General features: G+C 45.9%; 1 protein-coding gene across 1 annotated transcript; it reads left to right on the forward strand.

Moving 5' to 3' along the window:
• The first annotated feature begins 251 nt into the window (after positions 1–251).
• On the forward strand, positions 252–20,872 carry gtf3c1 (general transcription factor IIIC subunit 1). The gene is made up of 36 exons (XM_026265262.1): positions 252–566; positions 973–1,353; positions 2,175–2,318; positions 2,392–2,488; positions 3,767–3,890; positions 3,978–4,154; positions 4,852–4,967; positions 5,060–5,300; positions 5,369–5,505; positions 5,761–5,864; positions 5,946–6,099; positions 6,187–6,290; positions 7,169–7,314; positions 7,388–7,555; positions 7,626–7,771; positions 8,260–8,357; positions 8,633–8,729; positions 8,802–8,982; positions 11,745–11,844; positions 11,930–12,065; positions 12,153–12,246; positions 12,576–12,740; positions 12,824–12,969; positions 13,550–13,692; positions 13,824–13,905; positions 14,185–14,297; positions 16,353–16,412; positions 16,560–16,653; positions 16,774–16,946; positions 17,041–17,340; positions 17,405–17,643; positions 18,464–18,744; positions 18,835–19,276; positions 19,346–19,379; positions 19,499–19,685; positions 20,274–20,872. Exons 1-36 carry the CDS (start codon positions 337–339, stop codon positions 20,502–20,504), a joined length of 5,865 nt encoding a protein of 1,954 aa, XP_026121047.1. The 5' UTR covers positions 252–336; the 3' UTR covers positions 20,505–20,872.
• The last annotated feature ends 109 nt before the right edge of the window (positions 20,873–20,981 follow it).

Genomic DNA, 20,981 nt, shown 5'->3' on the forward strand with positions numbered 1-20,981 from the left:
TTTGTGTGTGTGTGTCTGTCTCTCTCTATGTGTGTGTGAGTGTGTGTGTGTGTGTGTGTGTCTGTGTCTGTGAGTGTGTGTGTGTGTGTGTGTGTGTGTGTGAGAGAGAGAGAGAGAGAGAGAGAGAGTGTGTTTGTGTGTGTGTGTGTCTGTCTCTCTCTATGTCTGTGTGTGTGTGTGTGTGTGTGTGTGTGTGTGTGTGTGTGTGTGTGTCCTGCTGCAGTACCGGCGGGGCTCGGCAGGTGGCAGTGCTCCGGCTCTCTCTCCCAGCAGCGGAAGCGGCGGAGCAGCGCTATGTGAGCTGAGTTCGGTGTGAGTCCGGTCACGGTGGGGCTGATGATGATGATGGACCCGCTGGACGCGGTTCTGGACGAGGTGGCGCTGGAGGGTTTGGACGGCATCAGTATCCAGACCCTGTGGCTGCGGCTGAGGAGTCGACAGCCCGAGTTCGGTCTGAATCTGGACCCGCTCAGTCAGCAGTTCATCTGGAGCTGCTTGATCCGAGCCCCGGAGATCCGCTTCTACCTGCTCCCGGAGAACCGGAGGACCGTCACCCTGCGCGACCGGTACCGCCTACTCTACACTGATAACTCTCGGTTTGAGCACCGAGTGTGTGTCTCTGTAACTGTTGCAGGTGTAGTCGCTTCAGTTGTTTAGTTTCTCCTGCACAGTGTAGTTAAGATGTGTGTCTGACGACAAACCGTTCAGCTGCATGACAGTCACATGTTCTGTTATATCTTATAAAATCAGAACAACACTAGTATTATCAGCAGCTGAAACTGGTTCACATCTCTGCATTATTACAATTAATGACTAACTCAGTGTTTGGAAATGTAGACTGATATTTCCTACTGACACACGACAGCAGAAGATACACAACTGACTTCAACCAGTTTCAGCTGCTGATAATACTAGTGTTGTACATTAGAGTGAGCAGACCGTAAGTGTGTGTGTGTGTGTGTGTGTGCTGAGGTTTGTGGAGGTGGACCGGGACACTGGGATCCACGAGATGCAGGAGGCCGACCCGGTGGACGTGTATCCGGTGAGTGTGGTGACGGAGGATCCGGCCGGTGTCCAGGGCTCCTGTCTGTTCTTCAGCGAGCGAGAGGATGTGAGCGATCAGATCCGGAGCGCTGATCCCGGAGCGCCGCTGACCCTGGAGCAGGTGCAGAGCCGGTGGAGCGAGCGGCTGGTGCTGGTGGCGTCTCAGGAGCAGAGATATCGAGCTCTGATCGGAGCCGAGGGAAACCCTGAGCTCAAGCTGCCCGACCTGTGCTACTGCATCCTGGAGAGACTGGGACGAGCTCGCTGGCAGGGAGAGCTGCAGAGAGACCTGCACACACGCATCTTCAGGTGACACACACACACACACACACACACACACACACGCTGGCAGGGAGACCTGCACACACGCATCTTCAGGTGACACACACACACACACACACACACGCTGGCAGAGAGACCTGCACACACGCATCTTCAGGTGACACACACACACACACACACACACACACGCTGGCAGGCAGAGCTGCAGAGAGACCTGCACACACGCATCTTCAGGTGACACACACACACACACACACACACACACACACACATGCTGGCAGGGAGACCTGCACACACGCATCTTCAGGTGACACACACACACACACACACACACACACATACACGCTGGCAGAGAGACCTGCACACACGCATCTTCAGGTGACACACACACACACACGCTGGCAGAGAGACCTGCACACACGCATCTTCAGGTGACACACACACACACACACACACACACACACACACGCTGGCAGGGAGAGCTGCAGAGAGACCTGCACACACGCATCTTCAGGTGACACACACACACACACACGCTGGCAGGGAGAGCTGCAGAGAGACCTGCACACACGCATCTTCAGGTGACACACACACACACACACACACACACACACACACATGCTGGCAGAGAGACCTGCACACACGCATCTTCAGGTGACACACACACACACACACATGCTGGCAGGGAGACCTGCACACACGCATCTTCAGGTGACACACACCTGATCAGTCAGACAGTAATCTATAAATGTGTTGTTTGAGGAGTATTAGTGGGCGCTAGCAGCCCTGTATGCTGCGGATGAGAGCAGGACGTGCAGCTGATGTGAGGGTGTTGTGTGATTGGTCAGAATGGATGCAGGGAAGATGCATTACCTGAGGAGGAAGCTGGATAAGGTCGGGCTGATTACGCTGCAGTCCCATGTGGCTCGTCTGCCCTCCGGAGCCCAGCAGCACTCGCTCCTTCTGCTGCTCAAGCGCTTCCACGTGGACAGGTCAGCACACGCACACGCATGACACGCCACACACTGATGTCACAGGCTCGCTGACCCCGCCTCTGTCCTTCAGGAGGAGCAAGTACGACATCCTGATGGAGTCCACGTCTAGACTCCTGTCTGAGCTGCCAGAGAAGACCGGGATCATGGTGAAGCTGCGCGATCAGCTGGTGAGAGACGCATTATCATCAGTCAGTACAGCTGTTATCATTAGTGTTTCAGATATCCTTATAGACTGTTAGAGTTATTATAACTGTAATGATATTAATTAATATAACAGTTATATGTGTTGTTATCGTTATTGTATTTATTGTAATGGCTGCAGTTGTCTTTATAGTAATCATTGTATCTTTATTTTTATCATTACAGTTATTGTTATAATTATTATTTTTATAATTATGATCACTATAATAATACTTATAACGATAGCTATTACTTTAAGGACAATGATAATGGTAACAATAACTATAACATTAATGAGAGCTGTAACGATAACCATAATATGACTATAATGATAACTAACAAACTATGACAATAATGATAACTATCTATACTGATAACGATAACTATAATAATAATTATAGCTATAACAATAACGATAAATATGTCTAATTATACTATATATAACTATAACTGTCTGTATTGATAAGGATAGCTAACAATAACTATTTCTATAATGATAACGATAACTAACAATAACTATAGTTATTAATGGAAACTTTAATAAAAAGAACTATAAAATGACTACAATGATAGTTACTAACAATAACTAATGATAATGATATCTATTACACGCGATAACATAAACTATAACTATAAAGTTAAGAATAACTGTAATGATAACCTTAGTGATATTGGTAGCTATAATAATAACGATAGTTATGATATGACTATAGCGATAACTTACTATAATTATAGTGATCATGGTAGCAATAAGGCAAGGCAAGTTTATTTATATAGCACATTTCGTACACAAAGGTAAATCAAAGTGCTTTACATAAAAAAAGTGAAATAATCATGAACAAAAATAATAACAAAAATAAAAACAAGCAATTTTAAAACTTTGAAATGATAAAAAATTGACTCATTTAAAAAACATTTAAAACAGTTAAAATATAAAATGTTTAACTTTTACATAAAATACAGTGAATATGTAAAATACAGTGCAATCAGTTCAGACATCGCACAGTGCTCATTTAACATAACATAATTTATAACTATAATGACTATAATGAACGCAAATAACAATAACGATACCTATAAGAACGATAATTATAATAAGACCATAATTATAACAATACTTGTAAGAATAACTACAGAAATAACTATAATGTTTCAAATCATATCTGCAATAATAACTGACAATACGATTAGCATTAGCGATGATAGCTGTAATGAGGCCTGTAAAGGTGATGATGTCATCTCTCGTGTGGTGTTGTTGTGTGTAGCGTGTGAGCGACCGCACGTTCAAGCGTGTCTATCAGTACATGTTAGCGGCGAAGATGGTGAGCGTGGTGAGGATCGCCCTGAAGGAGCTCGACCCTGGCGGAGGACCCTTCAAAACACAGCGAGGTCAGAGGTCACGCGCCGCACCGTCGCTCGTCTGATTGGAGCAGGCGCAGTGCTGTGTACTGACGGCTTCGTGTGATTGGTTGTCAGGCACTGAAGTGTTCGTGCGCTGTCTGAAGCTGGTGAAGCCGTACGGACAGAAGGAGGCGGAGGAAGATGAGGACGACGAGAACAACGATGAAGACGGCGATGCGTCAGCCAAGAGGAACGTCCTCGGAGAGCCGCGCATCATCGAGCGTGACATGCTCACGCAAGCCTACGACATCGGTCAGACCGTCCACTACTCACCACTGACTATAAACATCAGTCTTCAGTCAGACTTTTACAATAACAGATAACTGATAACTATTGCAATATTAACTAATTCCTGTTAAGATAACCGTAACGCTAACGATAATATCTATAACGATAACTGTTAACGATAATACGTATAACGATACCTATAATGTTAATGATCATATTGTAAGTAATAGTAATAATGATAACTGTAACGTTAATGATAGTTTTATATTATTGCTAATGATAATTTAAGTTATAGTGATAACTATAACTCTAATAATTGTTATGATATTTATAATGATAACACTGAATATAACGTTAACTATAAAAGTAACTATTACGATAACTGCAGTGTTAATGAAAAATAGTTGTCATTTTTGTTAACATTTTAATTGCATTTATTCTTACACTTACATTATCATTATCATTATTTTCATGAATAACAACTAAACTGTTATCAATAATGCTAACTATAATATAAAAGGTAATATGGTAAGTTATAGTGATAATGATAAAGGATGCTATATTAGCGTGCACATCATGGATGATAGTGTTGTGTTTGTTGTAAGTGCAGTCTGTAGTTTTGTCGTTGTAGCTGTGTTTGTGGTGTGGACGTCACTATTGTCCAGGTTTACAGTAGTGGGCGTGTCTGAGTGTGTGTGTGCTCTGTGATTGGCTGCTGCAGTGGTGTCGACCGGGACCAGAGGGATCTCTCAGTCAGTGCTGCGCGGACGCCTCAACATCGGGAAACTGGAGGGACGCATGATCTGCAGACTACTGGAGAGAATCAACATGATCAAGGTAACAGACGCCTGACTCTCACACAGCTCACAGCATAGTGAAGAAACAACACTGCACTCCTGCTCGTGTGTGTGTGTGTGTGTGTGTGTCAGGGCTTCATGGAGGACGAGGGCCGCCAGAGGACCACCAAATACATCAGCAAGCTGTTTGTGGAGCAGAGCCAGCTCAACCAGCAGTTCACTAAAGAGCGGCAGCGCAGCCAGCACCTGCGCGTCACACACCTCGCCGAACCCCAGGAACAGGAAGTGCAGGAAACACCGCAGAAAACACACACACCCCAGCAGCTAAAGCAGTCCAAACTCAGCTTCAAAAAACAGCCCGCGCCCCCCAAAAGTGAGTGACCAATCACAGCTGGTGTGCTTGTTAACTACAGAGATTTCATTTGTGCTTGTTTTGTTCAGAGAAGCCCCCTGCGCGAGAGGGCGGGGCTAAAGCCTCTCCGAAGGCGGAGCCTGTTGACTCTGCCCCCAGCACAAGCGCCAGCCAATCACAGCAGCCCGAGAACACCCAGCCGGTGATCGAGGAGGTGCTGACGGAGGTCAGTGTGAGGCAGTGAGAACGCTAACACATGCTATATAAAATATATATATATTAGTATTAACAGGATTAAGAAAATAAAATAACTGACATGGGAAAATGACGTCGGTTAGGAGTTCTGAATTTCAGTTTTTAATTCTGTTCAATGAATCGTCCAGCCCTATGTTAAAGCACTGGATCGATGATAGCTGGTGTGTGTGAGTTTGTTGGAGCAGGTTTTTTATGTCCAGGCGACTGACGTTGTGTATCTCCGCAGAAGCCGAAGAAGGTGGAGATCCACGAGACGTATCGTCTGCTGAAACGCAAGAACATGATCATCGAAACCGTGCGCTGCAGCAAGATCATCGAGGGCTTTTACACGTAAGAGTCTCGTGCTGGTGCTCCTCACTCGCTGGAGACACCGCAGACCAACAGACCTGAGTGTGTGTGTGTGTGTGTCAGGCTGCAGAAGCTGCTGACGGAGGAGGAGAAGAAGGACGGCATCAACACTAAAGTGTGTAAGAAGAGCGTGGTGAGGCTGACCCGCTCACTGTCTCGAGAGGGTCTGCTCAAACTCTACCGCACCATCGTCATACAGGACGGGGTTCAGAAGAAGGTGCACAGAAGACATCTCTCTCTCACACACACACACACACACACACGCTCCGCTGCTGATACACTCCTGTGTGTTGTGAATGCTCAGGTGGAGTTCGTGGTTCACCCGTCTGTGACTCCTGACGATCCGCTGGTCAAGAGTGCCATCGATCAGATCCGCCTGCGTATGTCCAGCTCTGCCTCGGGCGCCCGGTGAGAGAGAACACATCCCACACACACACACACACACACTCACACGTCTTACTCATACTAACAGCAAGCCTCTGTTGTGTAGCACTTTGTTTGACTTTGTTTGACAAAAAATAAAATGATTTTTAATTTGATCAGAATAAATTGTTATATGCCTTCATCTGATGTTGAAAAAGTAAAGAACATTATTTTATACGGCCCTATTTATTGTTTAAAAAAAGGACCCTAATACAAAATACGTTTTAAAATACAGGCCTGTGGCTCCTAATTTATATTAGAAATGCTGTTTACTGTTCATTTGTAAATATATTCAATGTTTGTAATAAAAAAAAGTAAAGAAAAAAAACATATATCTATATATAAAAATCAAGAATCAAATCGAGAGCTTGTGAATCAAAATCCAATCAAATCGGGACATCTGAATGGATATCCAGCGCTAATTAAAGTGACAGTAAAGACATGTATAATGTTACAGAAGATTTCTATTTCTAATAAATGCTGTTCTTCTGAACTTTCTGTTCATCTGTGAATCCTGAAAAATAAAACGGATCACAGTTTCCACAGAAATATTGAGCAGCACAACTGTGTTCAACATTGATAATAATCAGAAATGTTTCTCGAGCAGTAAATCATCATATTATTCTGATTTCTGAAGATCATGTGACACTGAAGACTGGAGGAATGATGCTGAAAATACAGCGGAGCATCACAGAAATACATTACACTTTAACACAGATTCACACAGAAAACAGATGAATTAAATCACAATAATATTTGAGAATTGTTACACTATTTCTGATCAAATAAACAGAGCCTCGGTGAGCAGAGGAGACTCTTCGAGAGGCATTGATTGACTGTGTGTGCTCTCTTCTTCACGTCAGTGTTGAGCCACCGCCTGAGAAGCCCAAGCCCAGCGCCCCGGAGGAGAAGGAGAATAAAGCATCACGAGCATCTAAGAACAGTGGGCTGAGAAAAGTGTCTGAGCAGATGGGTGTCAAAGCGCTGAAGTCCTTCCGGCCGGTTCTGGGTAAGTGAGCTGATCTCACACAGCAGACACACACTCGTCCAGCGCTTCGACTCTCGCTCACTCTGTGTGTCAGTTCCAGGACTGGGCCGCTCCATGGGCTTCCTGCCGAAGATGCCCCGCCTGCGCATGGTGCACTCCTTCCTGTGGTACCTGATTCACGCCCATCCGCTCAGACAGTGTGACCCTGAAGCACCGCCGCCGCCGGGGGAAGATGCCTGCGCCACTGAAGACCAGTTCAAGGGTGAGTGTGAGGTCAGGTGAGGCGTGTGAGAGACGAGACTCTCCCAAACACTCTGTGTGTGTGTGTGTAGTGTACGTGAAGGAGAACAGCTGGAAGAGGTACGTCCCTCCCATCCCGCTGCACAAGGACTACGGCTTCGGCTGGGCGCTCATCAGTGACGTGCTGGTGTCTCTGCCGCTCAGCGTCTTGGTGCAGGTCGTCCAGGTCAACTATCAGGTACAAACACACACCTGTCCCTTCAGAAGAGGAACACAGATCAGGAATCAGCACTGCCACCCCTGGACCAGGAGGAACTGTTTGTCTACAGCAACACTGACACTTGTTAATGTTTTCCTGTCGATCACCGTGAAGCTGATCTGAAGCAGTGCTCTATAAAGTACTGTAGAATTGTGTGCAGAGGAAAGAGTAGATGGTGCTAATAGAAATGTTCGCAAAATCACTAAATGAAAACTGCATTTAAACTAACATAATAAAGGAGACTATTTAAAGTTAAACTTAAATTTGTAGCAAATTTAAAAACAATATTAAAATGAATAACCTCAATAATAATAATTTATAAATCTGTTGAACAGAATCATTGCTGGTATTGAATTTTGACTCTTATGTAAAATAAAATAATTATTTTAAACATTATTAATTTGATTTATAATTAAACAAACATAATGATATGTTAAATATGCATTGTGTGATAATGTTGTGTTTAGGTTGAGGGTTTGGATGAGTACCTGAAAGATCCAGTGAAGCAACATTATCTGATCCGATTCCTGCCTTCTGAGATCAAACGACAACTGCTGCACAGGAGGTACACACACACACACACACACACACACACACACACTCATACTAACACACACACACACACACACTCATACTAACACACACACACTCATACTAACCCACACACACACACTCATACTAACACACACACACACACACACACACACACACACTCACACACACACTCACACACACACACACACTCATACTAACACACACACACACACGCCAGCTACAGGAGAACAGCGGACGGTGAAGTCGTTGTAAGTGCTGTGATGATGCTGATGGTTCTTCACACAGGAAGTACATCTTCAGTTTCCACGAGAGTCTGCAGCGGTTGTGTTTCATGGGTCTGCTTCAGTTCGGCCCCACTGAGAAGTTCATGGATAAAGACCAGGTGAGCTCGCCTGGGTCACATGATCACTGCAGAGGAGACACTCGTCATGACTCTGTGTGTGTGTGTGTGTAGGTGTTTGTGTTCCTGAAGTCGAAGGCCAGTATCGTGGACACGACGGTGTGTGACCCGCACTATAACCTGGCCATCGAGAGCCTGCGTCCGTTCGAGAGGAGACACTATGTGTTCAAGAGCGCGCAGGACGTGGAGAACTACTGGTTCGACCTGCTGTGTGTGTGTCTCAACACACCTCTAGGTACAAACACACCGCTGGCATTAACACAGTCACTCTGATCGGTTCAGTGAGCTGCGGATGACCTCCGTAACACACAAACACAACTACATCCACATTTAGTCATTTAGAAGAGACATTGTTTCTCAAGTGACTTACAAATGAGGACAATAGAAGCAATCAAAATCAACAAAAGGGCAATGATATTCAAGTGCTAAACAAGTCTCAGTTAGCTTAACACAGTACACGCATCACGGTTTTTAATATAACAGGAAACAAGTAGACAGAATAATAAAAGAATGAACGCTTTTAACAGCGTTCTCTTCCTCAATACCACAACAGAAGTGCCCTTGAGCAAGACACTGAACCCTCGGCTGCTCCCGGCTCCTGGATATATAGATGTGTTCATGATGCTTGCATATTAAGTCAAGTCACCCGTATTAAAGCTTTAATCAAAATACATTGCGTCAAAGCAACTGAACAACATTCATTAGAAAAACAGTGTCTCAATAATGCAGAATGATAGTTAAAGGCAGTTCATCATTGAATTCAGTGATGTCATCTCTGTTCAGTTTAAATAGTGTCTGTGCATTTATTTGCAATCAAGTCAATGATATCGCTGTAGATGAAGTGACCCCAACTAAGCAAGCCAGAGGTGACAGCGGCAAGGAACCGAAACTCCATCGGTGACAGAATGGAGAAAAAAACCTTGGGAGAAACCAGGCTCAGTTGGGGTCAGTTCTCCTCTGACCAGACGAAACCAGTAGTTCAATTCCAGGCTGCAGCAAAGTCAGATTGTGCAGAAGAATCATCTGTTTCCTGTGGTCTTGTCCCGGTGCTCCTCTGAGACAAGGTCTTTACAGGGGATCTGTATCTGGGCTCTAGTTGTCCTGGTCTGGTCTTTCAGGGCTGTAGAGGTCCTTTCTAGGTGCTGATCCACCATCTGGTCTGGATACGTACTGGATCCGGGTGACTGCAGTGACCCTCTGATCTGGACACAGACTGGATCTGGTGGCTACGGTGACCTCAGAACAAGAGAGAAACAGACTAATATTAGCGTAGATGCCATTCTTCTAATGATGTAGCAAGTACATAGGGTGTTATGGGAAGTGTTTCTGGTTCCGGTTTACCTAATTAATGCAGCCTAAAAATCCTTTAACGGATTTGGATATTAAAAGCATATTAGTATGTTATGTGTATGCCAGGTTAAAGAGATGGGTCTTTAATCTAGATTTAAACTGCAAGAGTGTGTCTGCCTCCCGAACAATGTTAGGTAGGTTATTCCAGAGTTTAGGAGCCAAATAGGAAAAGGATCTGCCGCCCGCAGTTGATTTTGATATTCTAGGTATTATCAAATGAGTTTTGAGAACGTAGCGGACGTAGAGGAGTATAATGTAAAAGGAGCTCATTCAAATACTGAGGTGCTAAACCATTCAGGGCTTTATAAGTAATAAGCAATATTTTAAAATCTATACGATGTTTGATAGGGAGCCAGTGCAGCGATGACAGGACCGGGCCAATATGGTCATACTTCATTTTCTAATGTCTAACGTGGCTTTCTAAGGAAAGATTGCGATCAAGTAGCACACCTAGGTTCCTAACTGATGACGAAGAATTGACAGAGCAACCATCAAGTCTTAGACAGTGTTCTAGGTTATTACAAGCAGAGTTTTTAGGCCCTATGATTAACACCTCTGTTTTTTCTGAATTTAGCAGCAAGAAATGACTCGTCATCCAGTTTTTTATATCGACTATGCATTCCATTAGTTTTTCAAATTGGTGTGTTTCACCGGGCCGCAAAGAAATATAGAGCTGAGTATCATCAGCATAACAGTGAAAGCTAACACCATGTTTCCTGATGATATCTCCCAAGGGTAACATATAAAGAGTGAAGAGTAGTGGCCCTAGTACTGAGCCTTGAGGTACTCCATACTGCACTTGTGATCGATATGATACATCTTCATTCACTGCTACGAACTGATGGCGGTCATATAAGTACGATTTAAACCATGCTAATGCACTTCCACGGATGCCAACAAAGTGTTCAAGTCTATGCAAAAGAATGTTGTGGTCAATTGTGTCAAACGCAGCACTAAGATCCAATAAAACTAATAGAGAGATACACCCACGATCAGATGATAAGAGCAGATCATTTGTAACTCTAAGGAGAGCAGTCTCAGTACTATGATACGGTCTAAATCCTGACTGGAAATCCTCACATATACCATTATTCTCTAAGAAGGAATATAATTGTGAGGATACCACCTTTTCTAGTATCTTGGACAGAAAAGGGAGATTCGAGATTGGTCTATAATTAACTAATTCTCTAGGATCAATTTGTGGTTTTTTGATGAGAGGCTTAATAACAGCCAGTTTGAAGGTTTTGGGGACATATCCTAATGACAATGAGGAATTAATAATAGTCAGAAGAGGATCTATGACTTCTGGAAGCACCTCTTTTAGGAGCTTAGATGGTATAGGGTCTAACATACATGTTGTAAGTTTAGATGATTTAACAAGTTTATACAATTCTTCCTCTCCTATAGTAGAGAATGAGTGGAACTGTTCCTCAGGGGGTCTATAGTGCACTGTCTGATGTGATACTGTAGCTGACGGCTGAATGGTTGCAATTTTATCTCTAATAGTATCGATTTTAGAAGTAAAGTAGTTCATAAAGTCATTACTGCTGTGGTGTTGGGAAATGTCAACACTTGTTGATGCCAACTAGATGTGGCACAATATTTGGAAGAGGCTAATGTATTATTCTGAATGTGTGTGTGTTTCAGGTGTGGCCCGGCAGCGTCCCAGTGAAGGTGCAGCGGAGACGGAGGAGTCTGATGTTGTCATGGCAACGGAGAGCAACTCCAGGCTTCTGTACACACTACAGTGAGTCAGCCACTCTGATTGGCTCAGGCTGGACTGTCTGTCGTCTGATTGGCTGATGTCATGTGCTGTTGTGTTCCTTTGCTAGGGGCAGCTGTGAGGTGGTGGATGACGGTGTTACCCCTGGTGATGGACACGGCGCCGGCGGACTCGACTCTTCCTTCTACAGCCATCTGAAGCGCAACTGGACCTGGACCAGCCACTTGATGAACCCCAGCAAACAGGTACACACACACTCACTCACACACACACACACACACACACTGAGCTGGGGTCAGCAGTGGTGTGTTAATGTGCTTGTGATGTTTCAGAGCACTGGAACCCAAGAGATAGGAACCCATCACACGGTCAGACTGAGGAACTTGCTGTCCAAACTCCCCCCGCCCAAACCTGCCACGCTCACCGGTAACACACACACACACACACACACATTCTAGTCTCCTGCTCTCTCACACGGAAGTGACTCAAACTGTAATTCATCAACTGGCCAGTAGAGGCAATCCCATAGACTCAAGATGTTAAAACGCTGCACTTAACAGCAGAAAAAAACATGTTTACAGCGCATATATATAATTAATAATAGTTTAATGTAATTTATTCTTAGCCTGTATGATTTAATAATCACAGAAGACTTATGGCTATTTAGCTTTATTCCGAACAGTTTTTTTGAAGCAGTAAGAAGCGTAAGATGGTGTTATATCAGATTATGTGACTGGTCTCTGTGGTGTTGTCAGCGGCTCAGAGCGGCGTGAAGGTGGCGCCCCCTGCTGTCCTGGAGGAGGAGGTGCGCACCAGCTCAGAGCCGTCCAGCAGGAACCAGGAGGTGCGCGGAGGACGAAACCTCAAACGCAAGAGAGACAAGAAGGAGAGCAGCAAACCCCCCTGCAAGAAGAAGAGAGGTCAGTCACGCTAGCAGGACATTAGCGCTGAACAGTCCTGAAGTCACGTGATTAAACTGTGTGCGTGTGTGTGTGTGTGTCAGTGCGCGCGAGCAGACGGAGTCAGGCTCAGGACGAGACGGACCGCCACGCTCTCCTGCAGATGACCAGACAGAGAGTCACCTGGACACACATGGAGGACAGCCTGCTGATGCTGTGCCGCGTCGCCAGCCACTTCCTCAACCGCAAGGTACAGAGAGAGACTCTCACACACACACACACACACACACACAGAGAGAGAACACACACACACACACAGAGAGAACACACACACACACACACAGAGACAGACACACACACAGACAGAGAGAGACACGCACACACACACACACACACACACACAGAGACATACTCACAGACAGAGAGAGACACGCACACACACACACACACAGAGAGAGAACACACACACACACACACAAAGAGAGAACACACACACACACACACACACACAGAGACAGACACACACACAGACAGAGAGGGACACGCACACACACACACACACACACAGAGAGAGAACACACACACACACACAGACAGAGACAGACACACACACAGACAGAGAGAGACACACACACACACACACACACACACACACACACACACAGACAGAGACAGACACACACACAGACAGAGAGAGACATACACAAACACACACACACACACACACACATCTGATTACTTAACTTCTGTTGTAATGTGACTCCCCAATCACATGTGTTGAACACTGTGTGTTTGTGTCTCTCTCTCTCTCTGTGTGTGTGTGTGTGCAGCTGAAGAGGCCGTTCGTGCCCTGGACTGTGGTGCGTGACGTGCTGCACGCTGAGTTTGAGTTATCTCTGGATAAAACATCACTGTCTGTCAGCCGACGCGCACGCTACATCATGAGGAACCCACAGACCTGCCTGAACTACAGGTGTGTGTGTGTGAGTGTGTGTGTGTGTGTGAGAGTGGGATGGTGTGTCTCATAAGTTGATGTAGTTCAGTATAGTGACTGCAGATGGACACAGATGCTGATGAATCACAGTTCAGTGTGTCATGTTTCAGGATCTGTCTGGCTGAGATGTATCAGGACAAAGAGCTGATGGGTAAATTCATGAACCGAACTGGAGACTATAACGATGTGAAGGTGAGAGACGCTGATGATTCTGTTCTCCGTTGAGTGACCGGTCTACCTGTCCACAAAACCGGTTTCATTCTCTCGTTACCTCTTCATCATGTTCATCCAAAGTTAGCTTTAGAAATTACAACAACAATTCTGATGTGTTTTTCACCCAGGCCAAAGAAGCTGGCTTAGCATTAATAAACAGAAGGAAATATACGATCTACTTTACAATCAGATCAGAAGTGACCAAAAATACAAACTTGACTGTGTGTGTGTGTGTGTGTGTGTGTGTGTGTGTTACAGGTGTGTGCTTTGGAGTACAAGGAGTTTGTCCGCTCTCTGAGGACAAAGTTCAGCTCCAGCTACGGCTCCAGTGATGTCATCATACCAGACACCAGAGAGCAGCTCTTCAACAAGTAAACACACACACACACACACACACCAGTACACACACACTGTTTTCAGATTTTAGGCAAGGCAAGTTTATTTATATAGCACATTTCGTACACAATGGTAATTCAAAGTGCTTTACATAAAAGAAAGTAAAATAATCATGAAGAAAAATAATAACAAAAATAAAACATTTAAAACTTTGAAAATTATTAAAACATTTAAAAACAGTTTTGAAAATGATTTTACATAAAAAATTAATAAAATAAAACAGTGAAAATATAGTGCAATCAGTTTGGACATTGCACAGTGCTCATTCAATAAATGCACAGCTAAACAGATGAGTTTTGAGTCTAGATTTAAATGTGACTAGTGTTTTAGCACATCTGATCTCTTCTGGAAGCTGATTCCAGCTGCAGGCAGCATAGTAACTAAAGGAGGACTCCCCTTGTTTTGTGTGAACCCTTGGTATTTCTAACTGACTCGATCCTAGTGATCTGAGTGCTCTGTTAGGTTTATATTCAGTGAACATATCTGCAATATATTTCGGTCCTAGGTCATTTAGTGACTTATATACGAGTAAAAGTACTTTAAAATCAATCCTAAGTGTAACTGGAAGCCAGTGTAAGGACCTGAGGACTGGTGTGATATGCTCAGATTTTCTGGTTCTAGTCAGAATCCTGGCAGCAGCGTTCTGGATGAGCTGCAGCTGTCTAATGCTCTTTTTGGGAAGGCCAGTGAGGAGCCCATTACAATAGTCCACCCTGCTGGTGATAAAGGCATGAACAAGTTTCTCCAAGTCTTGACTGGAAACAAAACATCTAATTCTTGCAATGTTTTTTAAATGATAGTATGCTGATTTAGTTACTGCTTTGACATGACTACTGAAACTAAGGTCTGTCTCCAGAATCACACCAAGATTCCTGACTTGATTTTTAGTTGTTTGACCCCTAGAGTCAATGTATGCATTCACCTTGAAAACTTCATCTTTGTTTTCCAAATGCAATGACTTCAGTTTTTTCCTTGTTTAACTGAAGAAAGTTCTGGCACATCCAACTATTAATTTCATCAATGCATTGGCAGAGGGAGTCAATGGGGCTGTAGTCATTTGGAGATAAGGCTAGGTAGATCTGGGTATCATCAGCATAGCTGTGATAGTCAATCTGGTTCTTTCTCAATATTTGACTTAGTGGGAGAATATACAGGCTAAACAAGAGCGGTGCTAGGATCGAGCCTTGTGGGACTCTGCATGTCATGGACGTCCACTTAGACTTATGCTCTCCTAGACTCACATAATAGCCTCTCCCTTCTGAGTATGACCTGAACCATTTGAGATCCATCCCAGAAAGCCCGACCCAGTTTTGCAGTCTCTCTAGTAGTATGTTATGATCGACAGTGTCAAACGCAGCACTGAGATCTAGCAATACCAGCACTGATATTTTGCCAGAGTCACAATTTAAGCGAATATCATTTATTATCTTAATGAGTGCTGTCTCTGTGCTGTGATGCGGTCGAAAACCAGATTAAAATTGTCCAGGTATCCATTTGAGTTTAAGTATTTGTTCAGCTGATTAAAAACTACCTTTTCTATAATTTTGCCTATAAACGGAAGATTAGATATTGGTCTAAAATTGCTCAAAATGGTGTTATCAAGATTGGTCTTTTTCAGGAGGGGCTTAACAACTGCAGTTTTTAGGGAGTTTAGAAATGTCCCAGAAAGAAGTGAGGCATTCACCACTCCTAAAAGATCTGCTTCTAAGCATTAAGCACACTTTTGAAAAAAAGATGTGGGAAGTGTTTCAAGATAGCAGGTTGACGATTTTGTGCTGCACTATGTCTTCCAGAATTTTGCTATCAATTGCTTCAAAAATAGACATAGTATCTTTTTGATATTTTGGCCGAATCTGTCTGACCTCTTTATTACTTGAGGATGTGCTAATCACCTTCCTGATATTGATGATCTCAGAAAAGAAGGAAGCAAACTCATTGCATTTTAATACCTCTATCAGTTTGATGTGAATATAACACTGACTTTTATTCTCTGTGGATGTCTTTCAGTCTAAATGTGTGTGTTATCTCAGGTTTAAGGTGTTTGCGATCGGAGACGGATCAACTGAACGCACTAAAGACATCATCAAGAGGTGTGTGTGTGCACTATATTAATTTATTTAAAAAAAATGAGTGAAAAAGTATCAGTTCTTGTGCTGCTGGCTTTTATTTCGTATGAGAAGATGTTACTGTTTATTTTTCAGACACTAGTTAATCATCTGTGTGTGTGTGTGTTTCAGTACGGAGGACATTCATGTTCTGGTGCTGTTTAATTTGATTCAGAGCACACTAGTGCTGACCAACGCCCAGATGAAGAACTACAGGCCCTTCCAGGTGCACACACACACACACACACACTCTCTCTCACTCTCTCACACACTCACTCTCTCACACAAACACACACACACACACGTGTTGGTACAGTGTCACTGATCGTGTGTGTCTCTCTCTCAGACGTTCTGTCTGTACACACACTATAGAGAGGAGGTGTTGTGTGAGGCCTTCCAGACGTGTCGTAATCGTGCGCTGGTGAACCGCCGGCGGCCCACGTCTGTCTACGGCCTGAAGAAGAGCCACGTGCTGCCCTTCCTGCCCATGTCCTACCAGCTGTCACAGCACTACTACAAGTAACACACACGCGCTCACACACGCTCACACTCGCACACACTCACAGTTTCCCCGGCGGCCCGCGGCGCTCACGCTCGGCTCTGTGCTCCGCAGGTTCTTCACCTGGCGCTTCCCCAGCACCATCTACAACGAGGCCTTCGACCTGCTGACGGGTTTGAGCGAGGCCGGCCGCGGCGACAGAGACAGCCGCTTCTCCTTCCAGAAGGAGCCGGACACAGAGGAGGACGAGGACGAGACGCAGGGCATGCTGCAGTTCCCCATGGACGCTCCGGGGGGCGCCAGCGCCTGCTGCCTGACCCTCATGACCCTGGGGCTGCTGTCTGTGGACGTCAGCATCCCGCAGCAGATCGTGGTGGTGGACAGCACCATGATGGACAGCGAAGTGGTCAAGAGGTACACACGCTGAAGACTCATGTCTGTGTGTGAGACTCTGCAGCTGACCGTGTGTGTGTTTCAGCCTCACTAGAGCGCTGGAGGAGGAAGAGGAGGAGGAGGAAAGTGACAGGAAGAGGAGGCTGGAGGTCAAACCCACTCAGGCGTCTCACACTAATTACCTGCTGATGAGGGGATATTACACACCCATCCTGCGCTCTCAGACACACAACTCCAACAGCACCGACAGCATCATGGTCAACACCTGCAACGTCCACCTGCGACTGAGACAGACGCCCGCACACACACTGTTCAGCAGCAGCGGTCAGCGCACACTCCTCACACACGCACACACACACACACACTGTTCAGCAGCATCGGTCAGCGCACGCACACACACACACACACACACACACACACACACTGTTCAGCAGCAGCGGTCAGCGCACGCACACACACACACGCACACACACACACACACTGTTCAGCAGCATCGGTCAGCGCACGCACACACACACACACACACACACACACTGTTCAGCAGCAGCGGTCAGCGCACGCACACACGCACACACACACACACACACACTGTTCAGCAGCAGCGGTCAACGCACGCACACACACACACACACACACACACACACACACACACACACACACACTGTTCAGCAGCAGCGGTCAGCACACACACACACACACACACACACACACACACACACACACTGTTCAGCAGCAGCGGTCAGCGCACACTCCTCACACACACACACACACACACACACACTGTTCAGCAGCAGCGGTCAGCACACACACACACACACACACACACACACTGTTCAGCAGCAGCGGTCAGCACACACACACACACTCACACACACACACTCTCTCACACACACACACACACACACACACACTCTCTCACTCACACGCGCACACACACACACACACTGTTCAGCAGCAGCGGTCAGCGCACGCACGCGCACACACACACACACACACACACTCCTCACACACACACTGTTCAGCAGCAGCGGTCAGCGCACACTCCTCACACACGCGCACACACACTCTCTCACACACACACACACACTCACACACTCTTGACTGGGTGGTGGTGGTGTTCCTCACTGGTGTGTCTGTGTTGTAGCTGCTGCTCTCTCAGCTCTGTCTCCCTGCACTCCTCCGTCTCTCCCTCCGTTCTTCACTCGCACGTATCGCTCGGCTCCCGTCGACCTGCAGCTGTTCCTGGAGCGCTGTGTGAGCCTGCTGGGATACGGAGCGCAGGACGTGCAGGCGCTGACGGAGATCACGCGCGCCGTGGAGGAGGGGGCGGAGTTTGGCGTTGACAGACAGGACCTCTGCGAGCGCTTCATACACCTGGACCAGCCTGAAGATGGGCGGAGCAGAACACTCCTGCAGTACATACAGGTGAGAGAGAGACGAACCGGTGACGAGAGAGAGATCCCCACGGGTTCAGCTGCTCAGAGCGTGTGTGTGTGTGTGTGTGTGTGTGTGCAGGACCTGGTGGACGGGGAGCAGCTGGTGGAGGCGGGCGCTCTCTCACAGAGGCTGGTGTGTGCGGAGGCTGCGTCTCATTGGCTGTTACACACCAGGTGTGAGAGTGTGCAGATTCAGCAGGCATCCCCAACGAGAAGCCCCGCCCCCGACTCCGCCCATGACACGCCCCCACCTACTGAGGGACAGCCTGTGGAATCAGAACTACAGGAGACAGTCACTGAGGATCCCGTCTCCATGGACACAGCTGTCAATCAGACTGTTGCCATGGAACCTGTTTCCACAGACACCGCTGAAAATCGGTCCGTTTCCATGGAGCTTGATGCTGAGGAGGTGGTTGCTATGGAGGAGGTGGTCCATAAAGATGACGGAGGCTCAGAACAGCATATATCAGATGACAAAGGGGTGGGGCTTAACACAAGCCCCGCCCCCTCCCCGATGAAAGGTGTGTGTTTGCCTCTGGTCTGTGGTGTGTGTGTGTGTGTGTGTGCTGATGTCTCTGTTGTTGTTCCAGACGGAGCTGAAGGAGCTGCTGATCTGGACACACAGTGAGTCACACTCTTTATAGCATTATAGTTGTTGAAGCGCTTGATCAGAGTCCTGAGAGAGGCTGTGTGTGTGTGTGTGACGCAGTGATCCGAGCGCTCTCTCTCTCTCTCTCCGTCAGCGGGTCGCTGCGGTTCGTCAGCCGGCCGTGGCGTGTGGTGGACGGCTCGCTCAACCGGCCCGTGTGTAAAGGCATGCTGGAGTCTCTGCTGCTGCACATCATGTCCAGCCCGGCGCTGCTGGAGGCTCAGCTGCTGCAGCACTACAGTCAGGTGCTCCAGCCGGTGGTGGTGCTGGAGCTGCTGCAGGTGACCTACACCCCTACACCCCTACACCACCCTCAGAGACATTCGTTTTAATACACCACAAAAGTGTATATCACTAAATAGTTATTTTTCACCAGTGTCAAAGTCATAAAAATATATAAAACTAGCCTAAATACTAATAATAATAAACTCACACTCGCTGAAGACAAGGAAACAGTCGACGATTAAGAAAGAAACTAATTACAGGCAATAGGAAATAAAAACTAACAGATGTATATATTTCTTCTTTTTAAAGTAATAAAACTGATTTAGTCTGGAGCAGTGAGAGTTTGATTAGCATGAATGACAGACAGCAGGAATATTAGACTGCTGTCACTTTAAGAGCTTCCTGGACTCAGTGTACTGTTACATGTGTTTTCTTTCTCTTACGACCTCTTGTGTTTACGAGGATACTTGCAAAGATGCTATTTTGACACACCAAGGTTCGATCAAAAAAAACTGACGCCAACGCCACATGAGCATTTAACCGTGATGGAGACAATAGTCCAAACTCTTGTGTCTGTGTAGTGTCTTGGCCACTTCACATGTTCTCAGAGAAGTGTGTGTGTGTGTGTGTGTGTGTGTGGTCAGGTCCTGGTGGATGTGGGCTGCGTGAAGAAGCGCTACACCATCCAGCAGCACAAACCGTCGCTCTTCTCCAAGCCCAGAGCGCCGCAGGTCAAAGGTCAGGCCGAGGTCAGTCTGAGGGACGCTGGGACGGTGTTTTACGAGCCGACGGTGGACTGTGTGCTCAGACTGGCGCGGGTCTTTCCTCACGAGCTCAACTGGAACAGATGGGTGCAGCTGTGTCTGCGCTCGTGAGACGAACTGTGTTTTAATATCATCATCTGTTCATACGTCTAAACAAAGACTTCTGTCCATGATGTGCCACTTCAGTTCAACATGTTCCTGGAGCAGCCAGCTGGTTTTATTTTTTTATTTTGAGAGATAACAGTGAAGAAATGCTGAATGTGAATGATTCAGAGGAAGAGGATCTGAAGCAGCTCGAAACAGATCAATTACATAATCAATGAGAAATAATTGTATGTAAAGGTCTCCCTCTGGGAAATAGCTTTATTTTAGACATTTTGGAGGTTAATCATACCACATTTGTTTAAAAGTTTACTTTAGTTTTAAGCTTGTATGTTTCATTCTTACTAATAAACAGCGTGGAAGAGCTTGTGAAAATATATCTTGTCAAGCGTGTTTGTCAGACACCACACACATCAGATGCATTTCTGCAGACTTCAGTCTCTTCAATCAAACTTTTATTCCTACAGATGTTAATCTCATTTCTCC

The sequence above is a fragment of the Carassius auratus genome, unplaced genomic scaffold, assembly GCF_003368295.1.
Source record: "Carassius auratus strain Wakin unplaced genomic scaffold, ASM336829v1 scaf_tig00217318, whole genome shotgun sequence".
In the NCBI taxonomy this organism is placed as follows: Eukaryota; Metazoa; Chordata; class Actinopteri; order Cypriniformes; family Cyprinidae; genus Carassius; species Carassius auratus.

Coding starts and splice junctions, on each gene's coding strand:
- gtf3c1 (XM_026265262.1), top strand. CDS start 337: ATGATGATGATGGACCCGCTGGACGCGGTTCTGGACGAGGTGGCGCTG. Junction 7,315..7,387: donor GTCCTTCCGGCCGGTTCTGG/GTAAGTGAGCTG, acceptor TCTGTGTGTCAG/TTCCAGGACTGGGCCGCTCC. Junction 12,741..12,823: donor CCCCTGCAAGAAGAAGAGAG/GTCAGTCACGCT, acceptor TGTGTGTGTCAG/TGCGCGCGAGCAGACGGAGT.